The sequence below is a fragment of the Symphalangus syndactylus genome, chromosome 14 (assembly GCF_028878055.3).
Source record: "Symphalangus syndactylus isolate Jambi chromosome 14, NHGRI_mSymSyn1-v2.1_pri, whole genome shotgun sequence".
In the NCBI taxonomy this organism is placed as follows: domain Eukaryota; kingdom Metazoa; phylum Chordata; class Mammalia; order Primates; family Hylobatidae; genus Symphalangus; species Symphalangus syndactylus.
The window spans coordinates 116754307-116779272 of NC_072436.2; the positions used below are offsets into that span (position 1 = coordinate 116754307).

Below are 24966 nucleotides of genomic sequence, written 5' to 3' on the forward strand. Positions count from 1 at the left end.
GGGCGGGGTGGGGGGGCTGGCGCGAGGCCGCCTGGCTAGGCCTTGGCGTTCCCCCAGAATGGCGATGGCAAAAGCAGATGGAGACGTGGAAAAGTACGGGAGTAAGCGGGGTGAGGACTCCACGGGGACCCCTGTGCTGGTCCCTGTCCCTGAAGCCCACACCTGAGTCCTGCCCAGGGCAGATGCTTCCACACCCAGGGGGCACCTGAGTCCCGCCCAGGGCAGATGCTTCCACACCCAGGGGGCACCTGAGTCCTGCCCAGGGCAGATGCTTCCACACCCAGGGGGCACCTGAGTCCTGCCCAGGGCAGATGCTTCCACACCCAGGGGGCACCTGAGTCCCGCCCAGGGCAGATGCTTCCACACCCTGGGGGCAGGGGGACTGCACCTGGCTCCTGTCTGGGCCCCAGCTTCGTTCCACTGCCCTGGGCACTGGGAGCTCGGCCGAGCGGGGTCCCCAAGACCTTGCTGCATTTCTGGGCCTTGGGCTGCGGTGAGGGCGGGGAGAAGGGGCCAGCCCAGAGCCTGGCATGTGGGGAGTGCATGGCCAGAACCGGTGACAGGCGGGGTTGCCTGCTGGTGTGGAAGAAGTGTCCATGGCACCCCCAGGCCTGGTCCACAGTGGGATGGGCGGGGAGCGGGGGGGCTCTGGGGTCCTCGGCTGACCTGCCCCCACCCCTGCCCTGGCTTGTCAGCTCTCAGCAGCAGCCACTCTTGATGGATTTTCCAGAAAATGAGGTGTGGCCAAACATCTTCAGGCTTTTTCTTCTTTCCTTTCTCCTGTGGCCTGGGTGGGAGCTGCTCCCCATGCCTGGGGGCAGGTGCGAGAGCCTGTGCCCCTCCCGGGGGCAGTTTCACACCTGTGCCCCTTCCAGGGGGCCTGCCTGTGTTCACCGTGGCCTCTGCAGCACCTCTCGCCCGCTAGGGCTGCTGCGCCTCAGGTCCCGCTGCCTCATTTCTCCCTGAAGCATTGGTTCTGTTGCTGCCGCAGCTGCTGGAAAGTCCCTCCTCAGGTCTAACTGCAGTTCCTCAAGGCACAGTGTTCCCCCTCGGACATGGTGTTTGGGCAGCGGGTGTCAGTCCAGCTGCCTCACCCTGTCTCGAGAATGGCCTCTTGCTGGTCTCCCAGCCGCCAACTTGTCCCACCCCACGGCGGGGATGGTGTGGATGCCTAGCAGCGCGGCTGTGGGCCCACCCATCCTTATGGGCAGTGGGGAGCGCCTCAGCCCGTGTCGCTACCTTGGTGTAGAGGAGGGGACGGTAGAGAAGCTGGGTTCAGTTAAGGGGGCAGCGGTGGCCCTGCCGTAGGGGCCGTTCCCTGTGTGCCTGGCGCCCAGATCCTCTCCCCTTCTGGAGCCCAGGGCACTGGCACAGGCTCTCTGAGTGTCCCACAGCCCCTGGGGGAAGGGAACTGCACCCCCAAGCGTGCCCCCTATCCACAGATGGAATGAGAAGCTCCGGGAGCCAGTGCCCAGTGTCTTGTCTGTCTGGGCGCCCAGCCCAGATGAGGGCCCGGCTCCACCATCAGTGGCTGGTGTTGCTTCCTGGCACGGAGAAGGCCTTGGAGGCTCTGTCCCCTCAGCTGGGGTGGCCTCTGGTCCCCTTCTTTGTTGGTTCCCCTCTCAAGCCCTTGTCCTGGCCCCGGGCCCTACCGGGCAGCCTGTGTGTGCGTCTCTCTTGCGCCGGGTAGGCTGCTGCGGGAGAGGGGCTCCGATAGGGGGAGCAGGGCTGGAGGCTGGCAGGGGCTGGGCGGGTGCTCAGGGCTGGAGGCTGCCCCGGCTTGGGCCTGGCTGCCAGGTGGTCATTGCTGGGAAGAGCAAGTCTAGATGGAGGCACCTGCTAGGTCATGTGTGGGGAGGGTGACACCTGGGGAAGTAGAGGCCCGTGGCAGGAGGCTAGGCCTCGGGGTCCTGGGGAGCAGGGGGGTGGTGTGCAGACCTGCGGAGCCGGGGAGGGAGTCACAGTCCGTGTGCCAGGAGCACTACTGGGAGTGCGTGGGACCAGGAGGGGTGCCCAGGGTGGGCGGCAGGGTGACCCCAGAGGTGCTTGAGGCTGAGGGGATGTGGAGTTCTTGGTTTGCCCGGGCCCTCTGGCTTCTCACCTCCGCATCACCAACTCCAGGACCTGGTTTGTAACTTGGGCAGCTCTGAAAAGAGAGACATGCTGCCGCCCTGTGGTTTCTGCTTTTTCTTCACTGACTACTGACGTGGGATGTCTTTCCCACGGCTGTGACCAATTGTGCTGCTTTTAATTGCCTGGTTTTTCTTTTTTTCTTTCTTTCTTTTTTTTTTTTTTTTTTTTTTGAGATGGAGCTTCACTCTTGTTGCTCAGGATGGGGTGCTGGAGTGCAGTGGTGCGATCTCAGCTCACAGCAGCCTCCGCCTCTCGGGTTCAAGTGATTCTTCTGCCTCAGCCTCCTGAGTAGCTGGGATTACAGGTGCTTGCCACCACTCCCGGCTAATTCTGTATTTTTAGTAGAGATGAGGTGTCTCCATGTTGGTCAGTCTGGTCGTGAACTCCTGACCTCAGGTGATCTGCCTGCCTCAGCCTCCCAAAGTGTTGGGATTACAGGCAGGAGCCACGGCACCTGGCCCCTTCCCCTTTTCCTTTTCTTCTCTCTCTCTCTCCTCCTTTTCTTTCTTTTTTCTTTTCTTTTTTTTTTTTTTTTTTTGAGACGGAGTCTGGCTCTGTTGCCCAGGCTGGAGTGCAGTGGCGCGATCTCGGCTCACTGCAAGCTCCGCCTCCCGGGTTCACGTGATTCTCCTGCCTCAGCCTCCCGAGTGGCTGGGACCACAGGCTCCCGCCACCACGCCCGGCTAATTTTTGCATTTTTAGTAGAGGCAGGGTTTTACCCTGTTGGCCAGGATGGTCTTGATCTCTTGATCTCATGATCCACCCACCTCGGCCTCCCAAAGTTCTGGGATTACAGGAGTGAGCCACTGCATCCGGCCATCCTTCTTTTCTTGCTTTCTCTTTCTTTCCTTTTGAGACCGGGTCTTGCTCTGTCGCCCAGGCTGGACTGCAGTGGCACAGTCACAGCTCACTGCAGCCTCGACCTCCCTGGCTCAAGCGATCCTCCCTCCTCAGCCCCCGGAGTAGTTGGAACTGCAGCTCCACACCACTATGCCTGGCTGATTCTTTTTTTCCTTGTAGAGATGGGGTCTTGCTATGCTGTCCAGCCTGGTCTCAAACTCCTGGCCTCAAGCAGTCCTCCCTGCTGTGCCTCCCAAAGCACTGGGATTAGAGGCCTAAGCTACCACACCCAGATTCCTTTTTTTCTTTTTAACTGTAATGGTTGACTTTTTCTTTATTAGCTGTGTATCAGGAGGGTATTTTTGGCCTTTAGCATGTCATCTAAGTTGCTAGTGCTTTTCTCAGATTGTAGTTTGTTTTGTAATTTTATTTATATTTTGTGTAGAAGTTGTGTATTTTAGATGGAGTTAGGTCTGCTGGTCTTTGATGTTTTATTTATTTATTATGTGTGTATTTATTTATTTCTGAGGTAGAGTCTCGCCCTTTCACCCAGGCTGGAGTACAGTGATGCAGCTCACCGTAGCTTTGACCTCTCTGGGCTCAAGTGATTTTTCTCTCCTCTACCTCCCGAGTACTTGGGACCCCAGGCGCATGCCATCATGCCTGGCTAATGTATATTTTTTGTAGATACGGGGTCTCCCTGTGATGCCCAGGGTGGTTTCGAAGTTCTGGGCTCAGGCCATCCTTCCGTCTCAGCTCCCACGGTGCTGGGTTCCCGGCTGCGCCCCCGGTGCCTGGCCGTCTCGGAGGTCTTGTTTCTCTGGGTTTGTGTGCCTCAAGGTGGTGTCTGCTCCCCTGTGCTCCCTGGTAGTCTGGTAGTGAGCCTGCTTCTCACACAGTCATACCTGGTTGTGGTCCCACAGTGGGACCACCCTGTGGGTTCAGAACAGGAGATGGGGGGCCCTCGAGCCTGTGTGGGGGCTGTGGACGGGATGGGGGGCCTTGGCTCTGTGGTGGGACTGTGGACAGGGGATGGGGGGCCTTGGCTCTGTGGTGGGACTGTGGACGGGATGGGGGGCCTTGGCTCTGTGGTGGGATGGGTTGGGGGTCCGTACCCATCCTGGCCCTGGGTGGACAGGTCCGTGTGACGCTCGGCATAGGGCTGAGATGGGTGCAGAGGGCTGGGGCCCCCAGGCCTCTCCTGGCTTGGTTTCCTCAGATGAGTGTTCATTTGGGTCTTCCATCAGAAAGGCCCCTCCTGACCTCTGGGAGTGGGGAGCTCAACGGTGGGAGGCCATAGCTTGGGGGTACTGGAAATGTATGGGGTGGGCCCAGGGATGGCCTCCTGGCCTACTAGGGGCTCTGGCCCTGACCCACAGCCACTCACTCCTCAGAGACGTCTCCCACAACCTGCTCCGGGCACTGGACATCGGGCTCCTGGCGAACCTCTCGGCGCTGGCAGAGCTGTGAGTGTCCCCCAGCCATGCCAGCATGCGGGGTTCGCTCTGGGTGGGCCGGCGGCGCCGCCTCTTGCTGCTCAGCTGTGGGGGGCTTCTGTCAGCTTTGCCGAATCCCCCCTCTCTTCCAGGGATATAAGCAACAACAAGATTTCTACGTTAGAAGAAGGAATATTTGCTAATTTATTTAATTTAAGTGAAATGTAAGTTGTGGTTCTTTGGGTGGGTGTCCTGGCTGGACCCCAGGCCCCCAGCATCCCTTTTGCCCTCCCAGTTGGTCCATGTCCCCTTCCAGGCTTGAGACCAGATCCTGGGGGCAGTTCACTGCCTGCTTGGAGCACCCCGGTGCCGGCTTGGTTGGGGCAGGGGAGGCGGTGCTGTCAGGGTGGCTCCAGGGCCTGGTTGCCGGTGGGGGGCTGGCATAGACCCTTCCCACCAGACCTGGTCCCCAACACCTGCCCCTGCCCCGCAGAAACCTGAGTGGGAACCCGTTTGAGTGTGACTGTGGCCTGGCGTGGCTGCCGCGATGGGTAGAGGAGCAGCAGGTGCGGGTGGTGCAGCCCGAGGCAGCCACGTGTGCTGGGCCTGGCTTCTTGGCTGGCCAGCCTCTACTTGGCATCCCCTTGCTGGACAGTGGCTGTGGTGAGTGCCGGTGGGTGGGGCCAGCTCTGTCCTTCCCAGCCAGGTGGGATCTGGGCCCTGCAGACGCTGGGCAGGGCTCAGGAAGGCCTCCCTAGGGAGGGCCTCCGGGCCACGGGAGCAGCATGGGAGCCTGTGAGTGCAGTGGGCAGATGGGGGGGCGTGGGGTAGAGCCAGGAGGAGCAGAACCTGGGGTCCAGCAGCTGCTTCTTCTAGGTGAGGAGTATGTCGCCTGCCTCCCTGACAACAGCTCAGGCACCGTGGCAGCAGTGTCCTTTTCAGCTGCCCATGAAGGCCTGCTTCAGCCAGAGGCCTGCAGCGCCTTCTGCTTCTCCACCGGCCAGGGCCTTGCGGCCCTCTCGGAGCAGGGCTGGTGCCTGTGTGGGGCGGCCCAGCCCTCCAGTGCCTCCTTCGCCTGCCTGTCCCTCTGCTCCGGCCCCCCCCCGCCTCCTGCCCCAACCTGTGGGGGCCCCACCCTCCTCCAGCACGTCTTCCCTGCCTCCCCAGGGGCCGCCCTGGTGGGGCCCCATGGACCCCTGGCCTCTGGCCAGCTAGCAGCCTTCCACATCGCTGCCCCGCTCCCTGTCACTGCCACACACTGGGACTTCGGAGACGGCTCCCCCGAGGTGGATGCCGCTGGCCCGGCCACCTCGCACCGCTATGTGCTGCCTGGCCGCTATCACGTGACGGCTGTGCTGGCCCTGGGGGCCGGCTCAGCCCTGCTGGGGACAGACGTGCAGGTGGAAGCGGCACCTGCCGCCCTGGAGCTTGTGTGCCCGTCCTTGGTGCAGACTGACGAGAGCCTCGAACTCAGCATCCAGAACCGTGGTGGTTCAGGCCTGGAGGCCGCCTACAGCATCGTGGCCCTGGGCGAGGAGCCGGCCCGAGGTGAGTGCCTGCTGCCCACTCCCCTTCCTCCCCAGGGCTGTCCGGGTGGGGCAGAGCCTGGTACCCCCGTCCTAGGCCCACACTGACTGTTGACACCCTCGTTCCCACCGGTCTCCAGTGGTGCACCCGCTCTGCCCCTCGGACACGGAGATCTTCCCTGGCAACGGGCACTGCTACCGCCTGGTGGTAGAGAAGGCGGCCTGGCTGCAGGCGCAGGAGCAGTGCCGGGCCTGGGCCGGGGCCGCCCTGGCAATGGTGGACAATCCCGCCGTGCAGCGCTTCTTGGTCTCCCGGGTCACCAGGTGCCTGCCCCCACCCCCCGAGGGGCCATAGGTTGGGAGGTCTCCGAAGCACTGGGGCAGAGCCTGCGGCTGGGGAGGCTCAGGAGGCGGGAGGCGGGAGCTGGGCCGGCCCTGGTGAGTGGGTGGCACTGGCCGGTGGGGCCGTTCCTGTCAGCTCTGCAGATGCAGAGGCAGACGCGAGCTGGGGGCAGCCTCTGGACACTCCTGGGCATGCCATACGGGAGGTGGCCTGCACGGGGATCCCTACCGGTGCCCACAGACTCCGTGGGTGGGTGCTGCCGTGAGCCTGGGCTGGTGGGCCCTGCCCTCCGGGCTCTGAGCCTCAGTTTTCCCATCTGGAAAGGGAGACAGTGATGGGGCTCCCGACGGGCTACTGTGACGGTGGGAGGATGGAGGAGTGCCCTGAGCCCCCTGCCATCCCACACCCGCCCACAGGAGCCTGGACGTGTGGATCGGCTTCTCGACTGTGCAGGGGGCGGAGGTGGGCCCAGCCCCGCAGGGCGAGGCCTTCAGCCTGGAGAGCTGCCAGAACTGGCTGCCCGGGGAGCCACACCCAGCCACAGCCGAGCACTGTGTCCGGCTCGGGCCCACTGGGTGGTGCAACACGGACCTGTGCTCGGCACCGCACAGCTATGTCTGCGAGCTGCGGCCCGGAGGTGTGCGGGGGGCCGGGCAGGGGGCCTCAGACGCTGGCTGTGGTTAGGGGCCTGCCGAGCCCCCGCGGTGGAGCCTGGGCTGAGGCCGAGGGGCTGGTTGGGGGGTTCTCGGGCAGCTCGGTCCCCAGTCTGTTCATCCTGGTGTCCTGGGCCCTGGCCTGGCGCCTCATTGCACACTCGCCACCCCAGGCCCAGTGCAGGATGCCGAGAACCTCCTCGTGGGAGCGCCCAGTGGGGACCTGCAGGGACCCCCGACGCCTCTGGCACAGCAGGACGGCCTCTCAGCCCCTCATGAGCCCGTGGAGGTAGTCGGCCCCCCTGCGTTCTAGAACCCGCCCTCCTGCCTGCCCTGCCCACTGTGGGTCTCGCTAAAAAACTTGGGGGCCTTAACGTTGCTTGTGCCCAGTGAAGATGGTTGGGAAAATCCAGAGTGCAGAGAGGAAAGCCTTGACTCACATTACCCCCAGGCCTTTTCTCTGAGTGTGTGTGAGTTATTCCTGAAAGGCAGGTCAGGGGTCCTGTTGCCCATGGACAGTGGCCATCAGAGTCTTCCTCTCGAGAGACAGGAGCCAGGCCTGTTGGGGTCTGATGGCTCGCTCTCCTTCCCTCCCCTCTTCCTGGGGAAGTTTGGGTGGGGGGAGTCTGGGCTTCAGGCTGGGGTGGGGTCTGTGGAGCTGAGGCAGCCCCCTGTCCGCCAGGTCATGGTATTCCCGGGGCTGAGTCTGAGCCACGAAGCCTTCCTCACCACAGCTGAATTTGGGACCCAGGAGCTCCGGCGGCCCGCCCAGCTGCGGCTGCAGGTGTACCGGCTCCTCAGCACAGCAGGTGGGACTCTGGGGAGGTGGGCGCCGCAGGACTCGGGGTGGCCTCTCTCAGCTCTCACGTCTGCTGGTCCCGTGGCCACCAGAGCGGTCCCCAGTCTTAAGTGGACAGAGCAGGGGTTCCAGAGACACCAGCTCGTTCCAGGTGTCCTGGGGATGGAGTGGGTGGGCCCTGCCTGGGGGCCGGCCTTGGTCAGTCGGCTGGTCAGAGACAGGGACGCAGCTCTGGGCTGGGAGTGCTGCCTGGGCGGGGAGACCTGTCCTCACAGCAAGGCCAGGCTTGCCAGTGCAGGCTGGTGGGCATCTCTGACGGTGGCCTGTGGGCGAATCAGGGCCCCAACACCCTCCCCTCCTCGCAGGATCCCTGGAGAACGGCAGCGAGCCTGAGAGCAGGTCCCTGGACAACAGGGCCCAGCTGGCCCCCGCGTGCATGCCAGGGGGACGCTGGTGCCCTGGAGCCAACGTCTGCTTGCCGCTGGATGCCTCTTGCCACCCCCAGGCCTGCGCCAATGGCTGCACGTCAGGGCCGGGGCTACCCGGGGCCCCCTATGCGCTATGGAGAGAGTTCGTCTTCTCCGTTCCCGCAGGACCCCCTGCGCAGTACTCGGTGTGTGGCCATGACCTGGGTCTGTTCCCTGCATCTCCTCAGGCCACCTTCCTGTTTGCTGCCCAAGGTCTGGGTCTGCTCACCAGACACACCCAGCCTGCAGGCCACTCCCACGTCCCTGCCACCTCCAACCTCTGACGTCTGCAGTGCTCTTGCCCCTCTCCCAGTGGTAGAAGCTCTCGCCTGGGCCCTTGGCACGAGCTGTGCCTCCTCTTCCTGTCTCCCGGCACAGCCGCTCCTTCTTGTCTGCCAAGTTTTGGCCTGTGTCCTCTCCCTGTATGTCCCCCTGTCTGCAACTGTCCTGCCTGTCCCTGTCACCAGCACTGTGGGGAGGCTCCCTGAGGTGTGGCTGACGAAGCGGGGAGCCCTGCCTGTCCACCCTCGTCCCTTGTGCAGGGTCCACAGGCTGTGACCGTGAGGACGTGATGCAGCCCTGCTCCCTCTCCACAGGTCATCCTCCACGGCCAGGATGTCCTCATGCTCCCTGGTGACCTCGTTGGCTTGCAGCACGACGCTGGCCCTGGCGCCCTCCTGCACTGCTCGCCAGCTCCCGGCCACCCTGGCCCCCAGGCCCCGTACCTCTCTGCCAACGCCTCGTCATGGCTGCCCCACTTGCCAGCCCAGCTGGAGGGCCCTCGGGCCTGCCCCGCCTGTGCCCTGCGGCTGCTTGCAGCCACGGAACAGCTCACCATGCTGCTGGGCCTGAGGCCTAACCCTGGGCTGCGGCTGCCTGGGCGCTATGAGGTCCGGGCAGAGGTGGGCAATGGCGTGTCCAGGCACAACCTGTCCTGCAGCTTTGACGTGGTCTCCCCAGTTTCTGGGCTGCGGGTCATCTACCCTGCCCCCCGCGACGGCCGCCTCTATGTGCCCACCAATGGCTCAGCCTTGGTGCTCCAGGTGGACTCCGGTGCCAACGCCACGGCCACGGCTCGCTGGCCTGGGGGCAATGTCAGCGCCCGCTTTGAGGCTGCCTGCCCTGCCCTGGTGGCCGCCTTCGTGCCCGGCTGCCCCTGGGAGACCAACAATACCCTCTTCTCAGTGGTAGCACTGCCGTGGCTCAGTGAGGGGGAGCACGTGGTGGACGTTGTGGCAGAAAACAGCGCCAGCCGGGCCAACCTCAGCCTGCGGGTGACGGTGGAGGAGCCCATTTGTGGCCTCCGCGCCACGCCCAGCCCCGAGGCCCGTGTACTGCAGGGAGTCCTAGTGGTGAGTATGGCCGAGGCTCCCCCACCAGCCCCCAGGCAGGTGCCTGCAGACAGGGTGCCCATGCAGGGCGCGAAGCCTGGCTTCCCAGTGAGGGTGCAGCCCAGTTACTGGGGACGTCCGCCCCGGGAAGGTCCTGCTGGCTCCTCAGGCTACCTGGCGGACTATAAATTCCTGGAAAGTCACAGCTCTGACAGCGTCTCCGCTAACACGTTCCACTGTCTCATTTCACGAAATGAATTTAAAACTCTGCCCCCCGACCTCACGTGAGCCCCCATGAGTGTCTCACGCCCTCTGCTGTGTTCTCGCCTTGCTAAAGCGGGTGGCTTTTGAGGTGGAGTCTGAACGTCTGATGGGAAACGGCGCTGCCCGCGGTGCCACCATGCTGGGTACATGAGGGACAGGGCTGTCTCCGTCTTGCGGGTACCTGCCCCTGCACCGGGGCCTTGGGAGGGGCTGTTTCTGATGGCCCCAGCGTGACCTGTGCAGCCTGTCCTGGGTTTTGTAAGCCAATGTGAGGCCCATGTGTCTCCCCTCGCTGCTCTGAGCTCTCTGGCTGAGGAGCTGGGGCAGGAGCCCCGGGAGGGCCTGAGAAGACTCAGAGGTGGGCTCTTTGTAGCTGGTACTAGGTTTGCTTTACAGATGGGGAGACTGAGGCACAGAGAGGTTGAGGCAGTAGTAGTACTACATGGCTGGCTGGAGAGCCGGACAGTGTCCCAGCCCGGTCTTGGCTCCTGTGGCACGCAGAGCCCCGGGCACCTCCTCTCCTCTGTGCCCCGCGTGGGACTCTCCAGCCGGATGGGAGGTGTGTCCAGGAGGCGACAGGCTAAGGGCAGAGTCCTCCACAGAGCCCAGGCTGACACCAGTCACCCCGCAGAGGTACAGCCCCGTGGTGGAGGCCGGCTCGGACATGGTCTTCCGGTGGACCATCAACGACAAGCAGTCCCTGACCTTCCAGAACGTGGTCTTCAATGTCATTTATCAGAGCGCAGCGGTCTTCAAGCTCTCAGTAGGTGGGCGGGGGGTGGGGAGGGGAGGGGATGGGGTGGGGCGGGGTGGAGGCGGGCTCCACCTTCACCTCTGCCTTCTGCTCTGCTTCATGCTGCCCGAGGACGCTGCCATGGCTGTGGGTGAGTGGAGGGAGGGACGCCAAGCAGGGCCAGGCGTCTCACCTGCCACCTGGGCCCACTGACGCCTGTCCCTGCAGCTGACGGCCTCCAACCACGTGAGCAACGTCACCGTGAACTACAACGTCACTGTGGAGCGGATGAACAGGATGCAGGGCCTGCGGGTCTCCACAGTGCCAGCCGTGCTGTCCCCCAATGCCACGCTGGCACTGACAGCGGGCGTGCTGGTGGACTCGGCCGTGGAGGTGGCCTTCCTGTGAGTGACTCGGGGGCCGGTTGGGGGTGGGCACCAGGCTCTTGTCCCAGCCCCAGCCTCAGCCGAGGGACCCCACACCAGGGGGCCGCTTTTCTGAGCCTCGGTTTCCCGGTGTGTTGGGAGGTACTGGGTGCACAGGAGCCCTGAGGCTGCACAGGAGCCGGGAGAGGCCTCAGCACAGCCCAGTGGGCCCTGAACGGAGGCCCAGGGCGTGACTGCAGAGTGGAGCCTCGGCTGGGTCCCAAGCATCCCCTGCCCCGCCACCGCGCACCCCTGTCCTGGTCCACTCACTGCCTCCCACCGCCCCGGCAGGTGGACCTTTGGGGATGGGGAGCAGGCCCTCCACCAGTTCCAGCCTCCGTACAACGAGTCCTTCCTGGTTCCAGACCCCTCGGTGGCCCAGGTGCTGGTGGAGCACAATGTCACGCACATCTACGCTGCCCCAGGTGAGGGATGAGGGGGTGAGGGGGCCACTGCCTTTCAGGCCCTGAGCACGGGGCCCTCCCAATCCCCTAGTCAGCCTGCCCCCCTTCCTCCCCAACAGCCGTCACTGTGACCTCACCTGGGCTGATGGCTTAGGCTCCTACTGGGGTGAGGGAGGGGCCAGGCGTGGGGGGAGTGGACAGGGAAGCTGGGCCCCGTGAACTGCCCCCCGGCCTGGCTTTTGCTGCTCTGCTGCCCCGAGTGCAGCTGTACTTGGAGGCGGTGCCGTCCTCACCAGGCAGCCCTCAGTGCTGCTGCACCTGTGCTCCCTCCCGCATGTGGCTTGGAAGCCTGGCACCCTTAGGGCTGGGCCGCAGGTGCGGCCGTTCACCTCGGGCTCCTCAGGCGGGGGCTTCTGCCGAGCAGGTGGGGAGCAGGTGGGGGTGCCGCGGCCGCCCCACTTGGGCCTGTCCCCACAGGTGAGTACATGCTGACCGTGCTGGCATCCAATGCCTTCGAGAACCTGACGCAGCAGGTGCCTGTGAGTGTGCGCGCCACCCTGCCCTCCGTGGCTGTGGGTGTGAGCGACGGCGTCCTCGTGGCCGGCCGGCCCGTCACCTTCTACCCGCACCCGTTGCCCTCGCCCGGGGGTGTTCTTTACACGTGGGACTTTGGGGATGGCTCCCCCGTCCTGACCCAAAGCCAGCCGGCTGCCAACCACACCTACGCCTTGAGGGGCACCTACCACGTGCGCCTGGAGGTCAACAACACGGTGAGCGGTGCGGCGGCCCAGGCAGATGTGCGCGTCTTCGAGGAGCTCCGCGGGCTCAGCGTGGACATGAGCCTGTCCGTGGAGCAGGGCGCCCCCGTGGTGGTCAGCGCCGCGGTGCAGACGGGCGACAACATCACATGGACCTTCGACATGGGGGACGGCACCGTGCTGTCGGGCCCAGAGGCCACAGTAGAGCATGTGTACCTGCGGGCACAGAACTGCACAGTGACTGTGTGTGCGGCCAGCCCCGCCGGCCACCTGGCCCGGAGCCTGTACGTGCTGGTCTTCGTCCTGGAGGTACTGCGCATCGAGCCCGCCGCCTGCATCCCCATGCAGCCTGATGCGCGGCTCACAGCCTACGTCACCGGGAACCCGGCCCACTACCTCTTCGACTGGACCTTTGGGGACGGTTCCTCCAACACGACCGTGCGGGGGTGCCCGATGGTGACACACAACTTCACGCGGAGCGGCACGTTCCCCCTGGCGCTAGTGCTGTCGAGCCACGTGAACAAGGCGCATTACTTCACCAGCATCTGCGTGGAGCCAGAGGTGGGCAATGTCACCCTGCAGCCTGAGAGGCAGTTTGTGCAGCTCGGGGACGAGGCCCGGCTGGTGGCATGTGCCTGGCCCCCGTTCCCCTACCGCTACGCCTGGGACTTTGGCACCGAGGAAGCCGCCCCCGCCAGTGCTGGGGGCCCTGAGGTGACGTTCCTCTACCGAGACACAGGCTCCTATCTTGTGACAGTCACCGCGTCCAACAACGTCTCTGCTGCCAATGACTCAGCCCTGGTGGAGGTGCAGGAGCCTGTGGTGGTCACGGACATCAAGGTCAATGGCTCCCTTGTGCTGGAGCTGCAGCAGCCGTACCTGTTCTCTGCTGTGGGCCGTGGGCGCCCCGCCAGCTACTTGTGGGATCTGGGGGACGGTGGGCAGTTCGAGGGTCCGGAGGTCACCCACACTTATAATAGCACAGGCAACTTCACCGTTAGGGTGGCCGGCTGGAATGAGGTGAGTCGCAGCGAGGCCTGGCTCAATGTGCTGGTCAAGCGGCGCGTGCGGGGGCTCGTCGTCAACGCCAGCCGCACGGTGGTGCCCCTGAATGGGAGCGTGAGCTTCAGCACCTCGCTGGAGGCTGGCAGTGATGTGCGCTATTCCTGGGTGCTCTGTGATCGCTGTACACCCATCCCTGGGGGTCCTACCATCTCTTACACCTTCCGTTCCGTGGGCACCTTCAATATCATCGTCACAGCTGAGAACGAGGTGGGCTCTGCCCAGGACAGCATCTTCGTCTACGTCCTGCAGCTCATAGAGGGGCTGCATGTGGTGGGCGGTGGCGGCTACTTCCCCACCAACCACACGGTACAGCTGCAGGCCATGGTCAGGGATGGCACCAACATCTCCTACAGCTGGACTGCCTGGGGGGACACGGGCCTGGCCCTGGCCGGCAGCGGGAAAGGCTTCTCGCTCACCGCGCCCGAGGCTGGCACCTACCATGTGCAGCTGCGGGCCACCAACATGCTGGGCAGCGCCTGGGCCGACTGCACCGTGGAGTTCGTGGAGCCTGTGGGGTGGCTGATGGTGGCCGCGTCCCCGAACCCAGCTGCCGTCAACACAAGTGTTACCCTCAGTGCCGAGCTGGCTGGTGGCAGTGGTGTCGTATACACTTGGTCCTTGGAGGAGGGGCTGAGCTGGGAGACCCCCGAGTCGTTTACCACCCACAGCTTCCCCATGCCCGGCCTGTACTTGGTCACCATCATGGCAGGGAACCCGCTGGGCTCGGCCAACGCCACCGTGGAAGTGGACGTGCAGGTGCCTGTGAGTGGCCTCAGCATCAGGGCCAGCGAGCCGGGAGGCAGCTTTGTGGCGGCTGGGTCCTCTGTGCCCTTCTGGGGGCAGCTGGCCACGGGCACCAATGTGAGCTGGTGCTGGGCTGTGCCCGGTGGCAGCAGCAAGCGTGGCCCTCATGTCACTGTGGTCTTCCCGGATGCTGGCACCTTCTCCATCCAGCTCAATGCCTCCAACGCAGTCAGCTGGGTCTCAGCCACGCACAACCTCACGGTGGAGGAGCCCATCGTGGGCCTGGTGCTGTGGGCCAGCAGCAAGGTGGTGGCGCCCGGGCAGCTTGTCCATTTTCAGATCCTGCTGGCTGCCGGCTCAGCCGTCACCTTCTGCCTACAGGTCGGCGGGGCCAGCCCCGAGGTGCTCCCCGGTCCCCGTTTCTCCCACAGCTTCTCCCGCGTCGGAGACCATGTGGTGAGCGTGCAGGGCAAAAACCACGTGAGCTGGGCCCAGGCGCAGGTGCGCATCGTGGTGCTGGAGGCCGTGAGCGGGCTGCAGGTGCCCAACTGCTGTGAGCCTGGCATCGCCACGGGCACTGAGAGGAACTTCACAGCCCGCGTGCAGCGCGGCTCTCGGGTCGCCTACGCCTGGTACTTCTCGCTGCAAAAGGTCCAGGGCGACTCGCTGGTCATCCTGTCGGGCCGCGACGTCACCTACACGCCCGTGGCTGCGGGGCTGCTGGAGATCCAGGTGCGCGCCTTCAACGCCCTGGGCAGCGAGAACCGCACACTGGTGCTGGAGGTCCAGGACGCCGTCCAGTATGTGGCCCTGCGGAGCGGCCCCTGCTTCACCAACCGCTCGGCGCAGTTTGAGGCCGCCACCAGCCCCAGCCCCCGTCGTGTGGCCTACCACTGGGACTTTGGGGACGGGTCCCCAGGGCAGGACACAGATGAGCCCAGGGCCGAGCACTCCTACCTGAGTCCTGGGGACTACCGCGTGCAGGTGAACGCCTCCAACCTGGTGAGCTTCTTTGTGGCGCAGGCCACGGTGACCGTCCAGGTGCTGGCCTGCCGGGAGCCGGAGGTGGACGTGGTCCTGCCCCTGCAGGTGCTGATGCGGCGCTCCCAGCGCAACTACCTGGAGGCCCACGTTGACCTGCGCAACTGCGTCACCTACCAGACTGAGTACCGCTGGGAGGTGTACCGCACTGCCAGCTGCCAGCGGCCGGGGCGCCCGGCGCGTGTGGCCCTGCCCGGCGTGGACGTGAGCCGGCCTCAGCTGGTGCTGCCGCGGCTGGCGCTGCCTGTGGGGCATTACTGCTTTGTGTTTGTCGTGTCATTTGGGGACACACCACTGGCACGGAGCATCCAGGCCAACGTGACGGTGGCCCCCGAGCGCCTCGTGCCCATCATTGAGGGTGGCTCATACCGCGTGTGGTCGGACACACAGGACCTGGTGCTGGATGGGAGTGAGTCCTACGACCCCAACTTGGAGGACGGCGACCAGACGCCACTCGGTTTCCACTGGGCCTGTGTGGCTTCGACACAGGTCAGCGCGTGGCAGGGCCGTCTTCCCTGCCCCTCACCTGTCCGCACCCATGAGCCCAGGGAACACCCAGCATACCTCCAGGGCTGGTCCGTCCTCAGTGCCTGGTGTGCCCCGTCCCAGCATGGGGAGGGGGTCCCCCGCGCCGTTTCCTGGGCCGTGCTCTGCTTTGAAACTGGGTGGGGCTCTCACGCCACGTCGCCCCTTGTTCTCGGCCTGCAGAGGGAGGCTGGCGGGTGTGCACTGAACTTTGGGCCCCGCGGGAGCAGCATGGTCACCATTCCGCGGGAGCGGCTGGTGGCCGGCGTGGAGTACACCTTCAGCCTCACCGTGTGGAAGGCCGGCCGCAAGGAGGAGGCCACCAACCAGACGGTGGGTGCCGCCCGCCCCTCGGCCACATGCCTCGGACAGCCCAGCGTCCCCGCTCATCTACGATTTTCTGTATTTTAGTGCTCGTGGAGGCCGTACGCTCTCCCCTTTCTATTTTTGATGCAAATTTTATTTAACACAACAGCCTGCTTCAGCTTTGCTTCTTTCCAAACCTGTCACAGTTCCATGTACAGTCTTCAAGCCACATATGCTCTAGTGATTGACAAAAGCTACACAGTCCCCCAACAACACCAACAGTGAGGAAGAGCCCCTTCCCACCCCGGAGGCAGCCACTATCCCCAGCCCATGTCCCTGTTGCTGGATGCGGTGGGCCGGTTCTCACCCTCACGCTCCCCTCTGGACCGGCCAGGAGGCTCGGTGTCCCTGAGCCCGTGGTGGCTGCTCCTGCTGCTGTCAGGCGGGACCTGCTGGTGCCCTAAAGCGGGTGTCTGTTCCCCAGTCCCTGCTTTCCTCAGCTGGCCTGATTGGGGGTCGTCTGAGGGGAGGGTGTGGGAGCAGGTTCCATCCCGGCTCAGCCTCCTGACCCAGGCCCCGGCCCAGGGCTGCAGGAGTCTGTGAGTCAGGCCTGCGTGGCAACTGTGGTCCTCACGCCCACACATATGTCCGTTCCCACATGCACCCCCCCAGGGGCCCTCAGTGAGCATTGCCTGCCTCCTGCCAGGCTCCAGCTGGGTCCAGTGCACCAGAACACACACCCCAGTGTCCTCTGCCCTGTGTATGCCCTTCCGCTGCCCAGGTTGGGAGGTGGAAAACCAGATGCGTATCCTGCGAGGGGCTGAGCTCACCGGCGGTGGCCAGGCCCCTGGGAAACCTGGAGTTTGGGAGCAGCCTCCTCCACGGGTCCCCCAGACCTTCCAGCAGGCCAAGGGGACCTGTGTTGGAGGTAACCCCAGTCCCACACCAGGTGCTGATCCGGAGTGGCCGGGTGCCCATTGTGTCTCTGGAGTGCGTGTCCTGCAAGGCACAGGCCGTGTACGAAGTGAGCCGCAGCTCCTATGTGTACCTGGAGGGCCGCTGCCTCAATTGTAGCAGTGGCTCCAAGCGAGGAGTGAGTGTTGCGTGGGGCGTGGGCGGGGTGGGGGTGGGTCCCATGGCCGAGGGGACGGGGCCTGCAGGCAGAAGTGGGGCTGACAGGGCAGAGGGTTGCGCCCCCTCACCACCCCTTCTGCCTGCAGCGGTGGGCTGCACGGACCTTCAGCAACAAGACGCTGGTGCTGGATGAGACCACCACATCCACAGGCAGTGCAGGCATGCGACTGGTGCTGCGGCGGGGCGTGCTGCGGGACGGCGAGGGATACACCTTCACGCTCACGGTGCTGGGCCACTCTGGCGAGGAGGAGGGCTGCGCCTCCATCCGCCTGTCCCCCAACCGCCCACCGCTGGGGGGCTCTTGCCGCCTCTTCCCACTGGGCGCTGTGCACGCCCTCACCACCAAGGTGCACTTTGAATGCACGGGTGAGTGCAGGCCTACATGGGGGGTGCAGCGGGATCCCCCGACTCCGTGACGTCGCGGAGCCCTCCCATGATGCCGTGGGGACCGTCCCTCAGGCTGGCATGACGCGGAGGACGCTGGTGCCCCGCTGGTGTACGCCCTGCTGCTACGGCGCTGTCGCCAGGGCCACTGCGAGGAGTTCTGTGTCTACAAGGGCAGCCTCTCCACCTATGGAGCCGTGCTGCCCCCGGGTTTCAGGCCACACTTCGAGGTGGGCCTGGCCGTGGTGGTGCAGGACCAGCTGGGAGCCGCCGTGGTTGCCCTCAACAGGTGAGTCAGGCTGTGGGAGGGCACCCCCAAGACTGCCACCTGCTCACCACTCCCCTCCACTCGTAGGTCTCTGGCCATCACCCTCCCAGAGCCCAACGGCAGTGCAACAGGGCTCACGGTCTGGCTGCACGGGCTCACCGCCAGTGTGCTCCCGGGGCTGCTGCGGCAGGCCGACCCCCAGCACGTCATCGAGTACTCACTGGCCCTGGTCACTGTGCTGAACGAGGTGAGTGCAGGCTGGGAGGGGACCTCACATCTGCATGTGTGCTGGGGACCAAGAACTGTACCCTGCCTGGAGTTTTGCAGAGGGCTCATCGTGGGCCCCAGAGACAAATCCCAGTGACCCTGAAGCAGCACCCCGACCCTCCGCTCCCAGCAGCCACACCCACCGGGCCCTCTGTGGCATCTGATTTCCACAAGGCAGCCCCTGCCCCGGAGGGCCCCTGTGCTTACCCTGTTTTGCCCATGAAGAAACAGCTTGGCTGGGTGCGGTGGCTCACGCTTGTAATCCCAGCACTTTGGGAGGCAGAGGCGGGCGGATCACGAGGTCAGGAGTTCGAGACCACGGTGAAACCCCGTCTCTATAAAAATACAAAAAAATCAGCCGGGCATGGTGGCGGGCGCCTGTAGTCCCAGCTACTCGGAGAGGCTGAGGCAGGAAAATGGCGTGAACCCGGGAGGCGGAGCTTGCAGTGAGCCGAGATTGCACCACTGCACTCCAGCCTGGGCGACAGAGCGAGATTCCGTCTCAAAAAAAAAAAAAAGAGCTCAGTGTTGTGGGTCAGTGCCCACATCACGCAGCGTCTAGCACGTAACTGCACCCCAGGAGTCGTGGGCACCTGCTGGTCTCCTGCTCTGCTGACAGCTTGCTGTGCCCCCTGCCTGCCCCAGTACGAGCAGGCCCTGGACATGGCGGCAGAGCCCAAGCACGAGCGGCAGCGCCGAGCCCAGATACGCAAGAACATCACGGAGACCCTGGTGTCCCTGCGGGTCCACACTGTGGATGACATCCAGCAGATCGCTGCTGCGCTGGCCCAGTGCATGGTAGGGTGGCTCCACATGCTCGCCCCACCCTGCATGCCTGCCAGGGCACTGGGTTCAGCCCCCAAGGGCAGACAGGCAGCTTGGCCGAGGAGCTGAGCCTCCAGCCTAGGCTCCTTCCTGCCATGGTGTTCCTCGGTCACTGACCTGCCTTAGTAGCCTCAGCCATTCTGCAGTCCTGTGTGAACCCAGGGTGCCTCTCGGGGGACCCAGGGTGTAAAGAGGGGCCCAGATGTGGGGAGGGACCGAGAAGATGCTGCTCTGTGCCCTCCACTCTCCCCTCCCCTCCCCTCCCCTCCTTCTCCCCCCCTTCTCCCCCCCTCTCCCCCCCTTCTCCCCCCCTCCTCCCCCCAGCCCCTCCCCTCCTTCTCCCCCCAGCCCCTCCCCTCCTTCTCCCCCCAGCCCCTCCCCTCCTTCTCCCCCCAGCCCCTCCCCTCCTCCCCCCAGCCCCTCCCCTCCTCCCCCTCCCAGCCCCTCCCCTCCATCCCTCCCATCCCCTCCCCTCCATCCCTCCCATCCTCCTCCCCCAGCCCCTCCCCTCTTCCTCTCCAGCTCCTCCCCTCTCCTCCCCTCTTTCACCCCTCTCCCCCCTCCCTCCTCCCCTCCCCCTCTCCTCCTCCTCCCTCCTCCTCCCCTCCTCCCATGCCCTCCTCTCCTCCTCCCCTACCCCCTCCTCCCCTCCCCCTGCCCTCCTCCCCTCCCCCTGCCCTCCTCCCCTCCCCCTGCCATCCTCCCCCTCCCCCTGCCATCCTCCCCCTCCCCCTGCCATCCTCCCCCTCCCCTTCTCCCCCTTCTCCCCTCCCTCTCCCCCTGCCATCTTCCCCCTCCCTTTCTCCCCCTTCTGCCCCTCCCCTTCTCCCCCTCCCCTTCTGCCCCTCCCCTTCTCCCCCTCTCCCCCTCCCTTTCTCCCCTTCTCCCCTTCTCCCCTTCTCCCCTTTTCCCCTTCTCCCCTTCTCCCCTTTTCCCCTTCTCCCCCTCCCCTTCTCTCCCTCCCCTTCTCCCCTTCTCCCCCTCCCCTTCTCCCCTTCTCCCCCTCCCCTTCTCCCCTTCTCCCCCTCTTCTTCTCCCGTTCTCCCCTTCTCCCCCTCTCCCCCTCCCCTTTCTTCCCCTTCCCTTCTTCCCTTCCCCCCTCCCCTATCTTTCCCCTCCCCATTCTCCCCCTCCCCTTCTTCCCCCTCCCCTTTTTCCCCCTCCCCTTTTTCCCCCTCCCCTTCTCCCCCCTCCCCCCCCTCCCCTTCCTCTCCCCCTCCCTTTCTCCCCCCTCCCCCCTCCCCTTCTCCCCCTTCCCCCCTTCTCCCCCCTCCCTCCCCTTCTCCCTCCTCCCCCTCCTCCCTCCCCTTCTCCCCCCTCCCCCTCCTCCCCCCTCCTCCCCCCTCTCCTCCCTCCCCTTCTCCCCTCTCCTCCCTCCCCTTCTCCCCTCCTTCTCCCCTCCTCCCTCCCCCTCTCCCCTCCTCTCCTGCCTCCCTTTCTGCCTTCCTCTCCTTCTCTCCTCCCTCCCCTCCCCACCTCCTCTCCTTCCATTCTCCCTCCTCTCCTTCCATTCCCCCTTCTCTCCTCCTGTCCTTCCTCCTCCCATCCCCTCCTCCCATCCCCTCCTCCCTTCCCCCTTTCTCCCTTCCCACCTCCTCTTCTCTCATCCCCCCTCCTCTTCTCTTCTCTCATCCCCCCTCCTCTCCTATTCTCTCATCCTCCCTCCTTTCCTCCTCTTCCCCCCTATTCTCCTCTCCTCCTCTTCCTCCTCTCTCCCCCTCCCCTTACCCCCTACCCCTACCCCCTCCTCTCCAACCTCCCCTCCCCCCACCCTCCTCCCCCCTCAAACATCGCCCTCCCCCTCCCCTCCGCTCCCCTCCAACATCCCCCCTCACCTTCCCCTAACATCCCCCCTCCCCTCCCCCTAACATCCCCCCTCCCCTCACCTCCCACCTCCCCCTCCCCTCACCTCCCACCTCCCCCTCCCCTCACCTCCCACCTCCCCCTCCCCTCACGTCCCACCTCCCCCTCCCCCTCCCCCTCCCTCTCCCCTCCTGTCCCTTCTTTCCCCTCCCCTCTCCTCTCCCCCCTTCTCTCTCCCCTGCTCTCCCCTCCCCTCTTCTCTCCCCCCTTCTGTCTCCTTCCCTCTCCTCTCCCCTCTTCTCTCTCCTCCCCTCCCCTCTCCCCCCTTCTCTCCTCCCCTCCCCTCTCCTCTCCCCCTTCTCTCTCCTCCCCTCCCCTCTCCTCTCCTCCCCTCTCCTCTCTCCCCTTCCTCCCCTTCTCTCTCCTCCCCTCCCCTCTCTCCCCTTCTCTCTGCTTCCCTCTCGTCTCTCCCCTTCTCTCTCCTCCTCTCTTCTCTTTCCCCTTCTCTCTCCTCTCCTCTCCCCCCTTCTCTCTCCTCTTCTCTCCCCCCTTCTCTCTTTTCTCCCCCCTCCCCCTTCTCTCTCATGTGAAGAGGTGGCTTGTGTGGCTGGTGGGCTACATCACGTGGTCCCCAGGTGGAGGCCCTGGGTCAGGCAGAGCCACAGAAAACGCTTAGTGGGGAGGCTGTGGGGGTCCAGTCAGGTGGGCTCTGCAGCTGTGGGCCAGGGTTAGGAGCCAGGTGAGGACCTGTGTAGAGAGGAGGGCGTGTGCAAGGAGTGGGGCGGGGAGCGGGGCTGGACACTGCTGGCTCCACACAGGGGCCCAGCAGGGAGCTCGTATGCCGCTCGTGCCTGAAGCAGACGCTGCACAAGCTGGAGGCCATGATGCGCATCCTGCAGGCAGAGACCACTGCAGGCACCGTGACGCCCACCGCCATCGGAGACAGCATCCTCAACATCACAGGTGCCGTGGCCTGTGCCCCACGCCGCCCGTCCGCCCCACGATGCCTTTTCCTCTGCTTCCCTCATCCCCCCAACCACCTCGCCTTTGCCCCATCCCATCTTCGTCCCCCTCCCCTTCCCCCAATTCCCATCCTCATCCTCATCCCCCAATTCCCATCCTCACCCCCCTCCCCAATTCCCATCCTCATCCCCCTCCCCCAATTCCCATCCTCATCCCCCTCCCCCAATTCCCATCCTCATCCCCCTCCCCCAATTCCCATCCTCATCCCCCTCCCCCAGTTCCCATCCTCATCCCCCTCCCCCAATTCCCATCCTCATCCCCCTCCCCCATTTCCCATCCTCACCCCCTCCCCCATTTCCCATCCTCACCCCCCTCCCCCAATTCCCATCCTCACCCCCTCCCCCAATTCCCATCCTCATCCCCCTCCCCCAATTCCCATCCTCATCCCCCTCCCCCAATTCCCATCCTCATCCCCCTCCCCCAATTCCCATCCTCATCCCCCTCCCCCAATTCCCATCCTCATCCCCCTCCCCCAATTCCCATCCTCATCCCCCTCCCCCAATTCCCATCCTCATCCCCCTCCCCCAGTTCCCATCCTCATCCCCCTCCCCCAATTCCCATCCTCATCCCCCTCCCCCATTTCCCATCCTCACCCCCCTCCCCCATTTCCCATCCTCACCCCCCTCCCCCAATTCCCATCCTCACCCCCCTCCCCCAATTCCCATCCTCATCCCCCTCCCCCAATTCCCATCCTCATCCCCCTCCCCCAATTCCCATCCTCATCCCCCTCCCCCAATTCCCATCCTCATCCCCCTCCCCCTCCCCCTTCCCTATTCCCATCCCTTTTCTCCATCTCTCTCCCCTTTTCCATTCGCCCCCATCCTCCCCATCCCTTTGTCCATTCCCCTTATCTCTCTTATCCCCCTTAACCCCCTTCCCCACTTCCTCCCTTTCGCTCCCTTTTTCTCTGCTCCTCTTTCTCTTCCCTTTCTTCTTCCTCTATCTTTTTCCTTTCTCTCCCCATCATCCCCCTCATCTTCATCCTCATCCCCATCCCTTTCCCCCTCCCCCACTCTCTCTCCAGCTTCCCCCTTCTGCCTGCACCTCCCTCTCTGCCCCCTCAGGTTCCCCCTTTCTCCCAGCCCCCACCCTCCGGCTCCCCCTTTTTGCCTGCCCCCACCCTCCTTCTGCCTCCCTCTCCTTGCACTGACCTCACGCGTGTCTGCAGGCGACCTCATCCACCTGGCCAGCTCCGACGTGCGGGCACCACAGCCCTCAGAGCTGGGAGCCGAGTCACCGTCGCGGATGGTGGCGTCCCAGGCCTACAACCTGACCTCTGCCCTCATGCGCATCCTCATGCGCTCCCGCGTGCTCAACGAGGAGCCCCTGACGCTGGCGGGCGAGGAGATCGTGGCCCAGGGCAAGCGCTCGGACCCGCGGAGCTTGCTGTGCTATGGCGGCGCCCCAAGGCCTGGCTGCCACTTCTCCATCCCCGAGGCCTTCAGCGGGGCCCTGGCCAACCTCAGTGACGTGGTGCAGCTCATCTTTCTGGTAGACTCCAATCCCTTTCCCTTCGGCTATATCAGCAACTACACCGTCTCCACCAAGGTGGCCTCGATGGCGTTCCAGACGCAGGCCGGCGCCCAGATCCCCATTGAGCGGCTGGCCTCAGAGCGTGCCATCACCGTGAAAGTGCCCAACAACTCGGACTGGGCTGCCCGGGGCCACCGCAGCTCCGCCAGCTCCGTTGTGGTCCAGCCCCAGGCCTCCGTCGGTGCTGTGGTCACCCTGGACAGCAGCAACCCTGCGGCCGGGCTGCACCTGCAGCTCAACTATACGCTGCTGGACGGTGCGTGCAGTGGGCGGGGCACACGTGGCCCCCTGGCCTCGTTCTTGGGGGGAAGGCGTTTCTCACAGGGCTTCCGTGGGTGTCTCTGGTGAAATTTGCTTTTTCTTTCATGGGCTGCTGGGGGCCTGGCTGGAGAGGAGCTGGGGGCCATGGAGAAGCAGGTGCCACCTCTGGCACAGAGGCTCCTAAGGCCTTCCAGGCCCGCGGCAGAGGGTGGACTCAGGAGTGCCATCGTGGGTGTCCCCCGGGTGGTTGAGCTTCCCGGCGGGCGTGTTATCTGCGCCTGCTGCCCCCAGGCCGCTACCTGTCTGAGGAACCGGAGCCCTACCTGGCAGTCTACCTGCACTCGGAGCCCCGGCCCAATGAGCACAACTGCTCGGCCAGCAGAAGGATCCGCCCAGAGTCACTCCAGGGAGCCGACCACCGGCCCTACACCTTCTTCATTTCCCCGGGGTGAGCTCTGCGGGCCGGCCTGGCAGGGCATGGCAGGGCATCATGGGTCAGCATTGCCCGGGTTACTGGCCCTATGGGGACAGCAGGCAGCGAGGGGACTGGACCAGGTATGGGCTCTGGGACCCTGACATCCAACGTGGCGGAGCCTGGGCTCACGTCCACTGCCCCTTCCCTGCCCAGGACCAGAGACCCAGCGGGGAGTTACCATCTGAACCTCTCCAGCCACTTCCGCTGGTCGGCGCTGGAGGTGTCCGTGGGCTTGTACACGTCCCTGTGCCAGTACTTCAGCGAGGAGGACATGGTGTGGAGGACAGAGGGGCTGCTGCCCCTGGAGGAGACCTCGCCCCGCCAGGCCGTCTGCCTCACCCGCCACCTCACTGCCTTCGGCGCCAGCCTCTTCGTGCCCCCAAGCCATGTCCGCTTTGTCTTTCCTGTGAGTGACCCTGTGCTCCTGGGAGCCTCTGCAGAGTTGAGGAGGGCCTGGGTGGGCTCGGCTCCATCCTGAGAAGCACAGCTTGCACTGACCTCCTGGGCCTGGCGGCTGTGTCCTCACAGGAGCTGACAGCGGATGTGAACTACATCGTCATGCTGACATGCGCTGTGTGCCTGGTGACCTACGTGGTCATGGCCGCCATCCTGCACAAGCTGGACCAGCTGGATGCCAGCCGGGGCCGTGCCATCCCCTTCTGTGGGCAGCGGGGCCGCTTCAAGTACGAGATCCTCGTCAAGACAGGCTGGGGCCGGGGCTCAGGTGAGGGGTGTGGCAGGGTGGCAGGGCCTCCCCTGTTCTCACTGGCTGTGCGGGTTGCACCCTCTGGGAGTGAGTCTCATCGTAGGCGTCAGAACAAGGCAGTTTTTGCAGTGCTGTGTGAAGGGCTCGTGTGTTAATCCTGGGAATGGGTCGGGAGCGGTGGCTCATGCTTGTAATCCCTTTGGGAGGCTGAGGCGGGCGGATCACGAGGTCAGGAGATCCAGACCACGGTGAAACCCCGTCTCTACTAAAAAATACAAAAAATTAGCTGGGCGTGGTGGCAGGCACCTGGAGTCCCAGCTTCTCAGGAGACTGAGGCAGGAGAATGGCGGGAACCCGGGAGGCGGAGCTTGCAGTGAGCTGAGATCACGCCACTGCACTCCAGCCTGGGCAACAGAGCGAGACTGTCTCAAAAAAAAAAAAAAAAAAAAAACAAAACCGTCACCTGGGTCTGTCACTGGGAGAAAAGGAGGTGA

At 64.6% G+C, this 24966-nt stretch overlaps 1 protein-coding gene across 6 annotated transcripts in view; it reads left to right on the forward strand.

Annotated features, from left to right (window-relative positions):
* The window catches only part of PKD1 (polycystin 1, transient receptor potential channel interacting), a 49641-nt gene that overhangs the window by 11664 nt on the left and 13011 nt on the right, over positions 1-24966 (forward strand). For all 6 annotated transcript variants that reach the window (XR_010115829.1, XM_055243165.1, XM_055243166.1 and 3 more), the window contains exons 2-26: positions 4368-4439; positions 4562-4633; positions 4903-5072; positions 5286-5957; positions 6076-6259; positions 6695-6915; positions 7105-7220; positions 7614-7740; positions 8096-8343; positions 8794-9549; positions 10424-10555; positions 10754-10929; positions 11242-11375; positions 11832-15451; positions 15671-15820; positions 16743-16886; positions 17014-17293; positions 17387-17600; positions 17667-17826; positions 18492-18644; positions 21293-21437; positions 22666-23286; positions 23583-23739; positions 23920-24172; positions 24295-24490. Coding sequence is in view for 5 of the 6 variants with exons in the window: in XM_055243165.1 (XP_055099140.1) it covers positions 4368-4439; positions 4562-4633; positions 4903-5072; positions 5286-5957; positions 6076-6259; positions 6695-6915; positions 7105-7220; positions 7614-7740; positions 8096-8343; positions 8794-9549; positions 10424-10555; positions 10754-10929; positions 11242-11375; positions 11832-15451; positions 15671-15820; positions 16743-16886; positions 17014-17293; positions 17387-17600; positions 17667-17826; positions 18492-18644; positions 21293-21437; positions 22666-23286; positions 23583-23739; positions 23920-24172; positions 24295-24490 (9173 nt within the window). In the remaining variant the exon portion in view is untranslated. The remainder of the gene's footprint in view (positions 1-4367; positions 4440-4561; positions 4634-4902; positions 5073-5285; positions 5958-6075; positions 6260-6694; positions 6916-7104; positions 7221-7613; positions 7741-8095; positions 8344-8793; positions 9550-10423; positions 10556-10753; positions 10930-11241; positions 11376-11831; positions 15452-15670; positions 15821-16742; positions 16887-17013; positions 17294-17386; positions 17601-17666; positions 17827-18491; positions 18645-21292; positions 21438-22665; positions 23287-23582; positions 23740-23919; positions 24173-24294; positions 24491-24966) is intronic.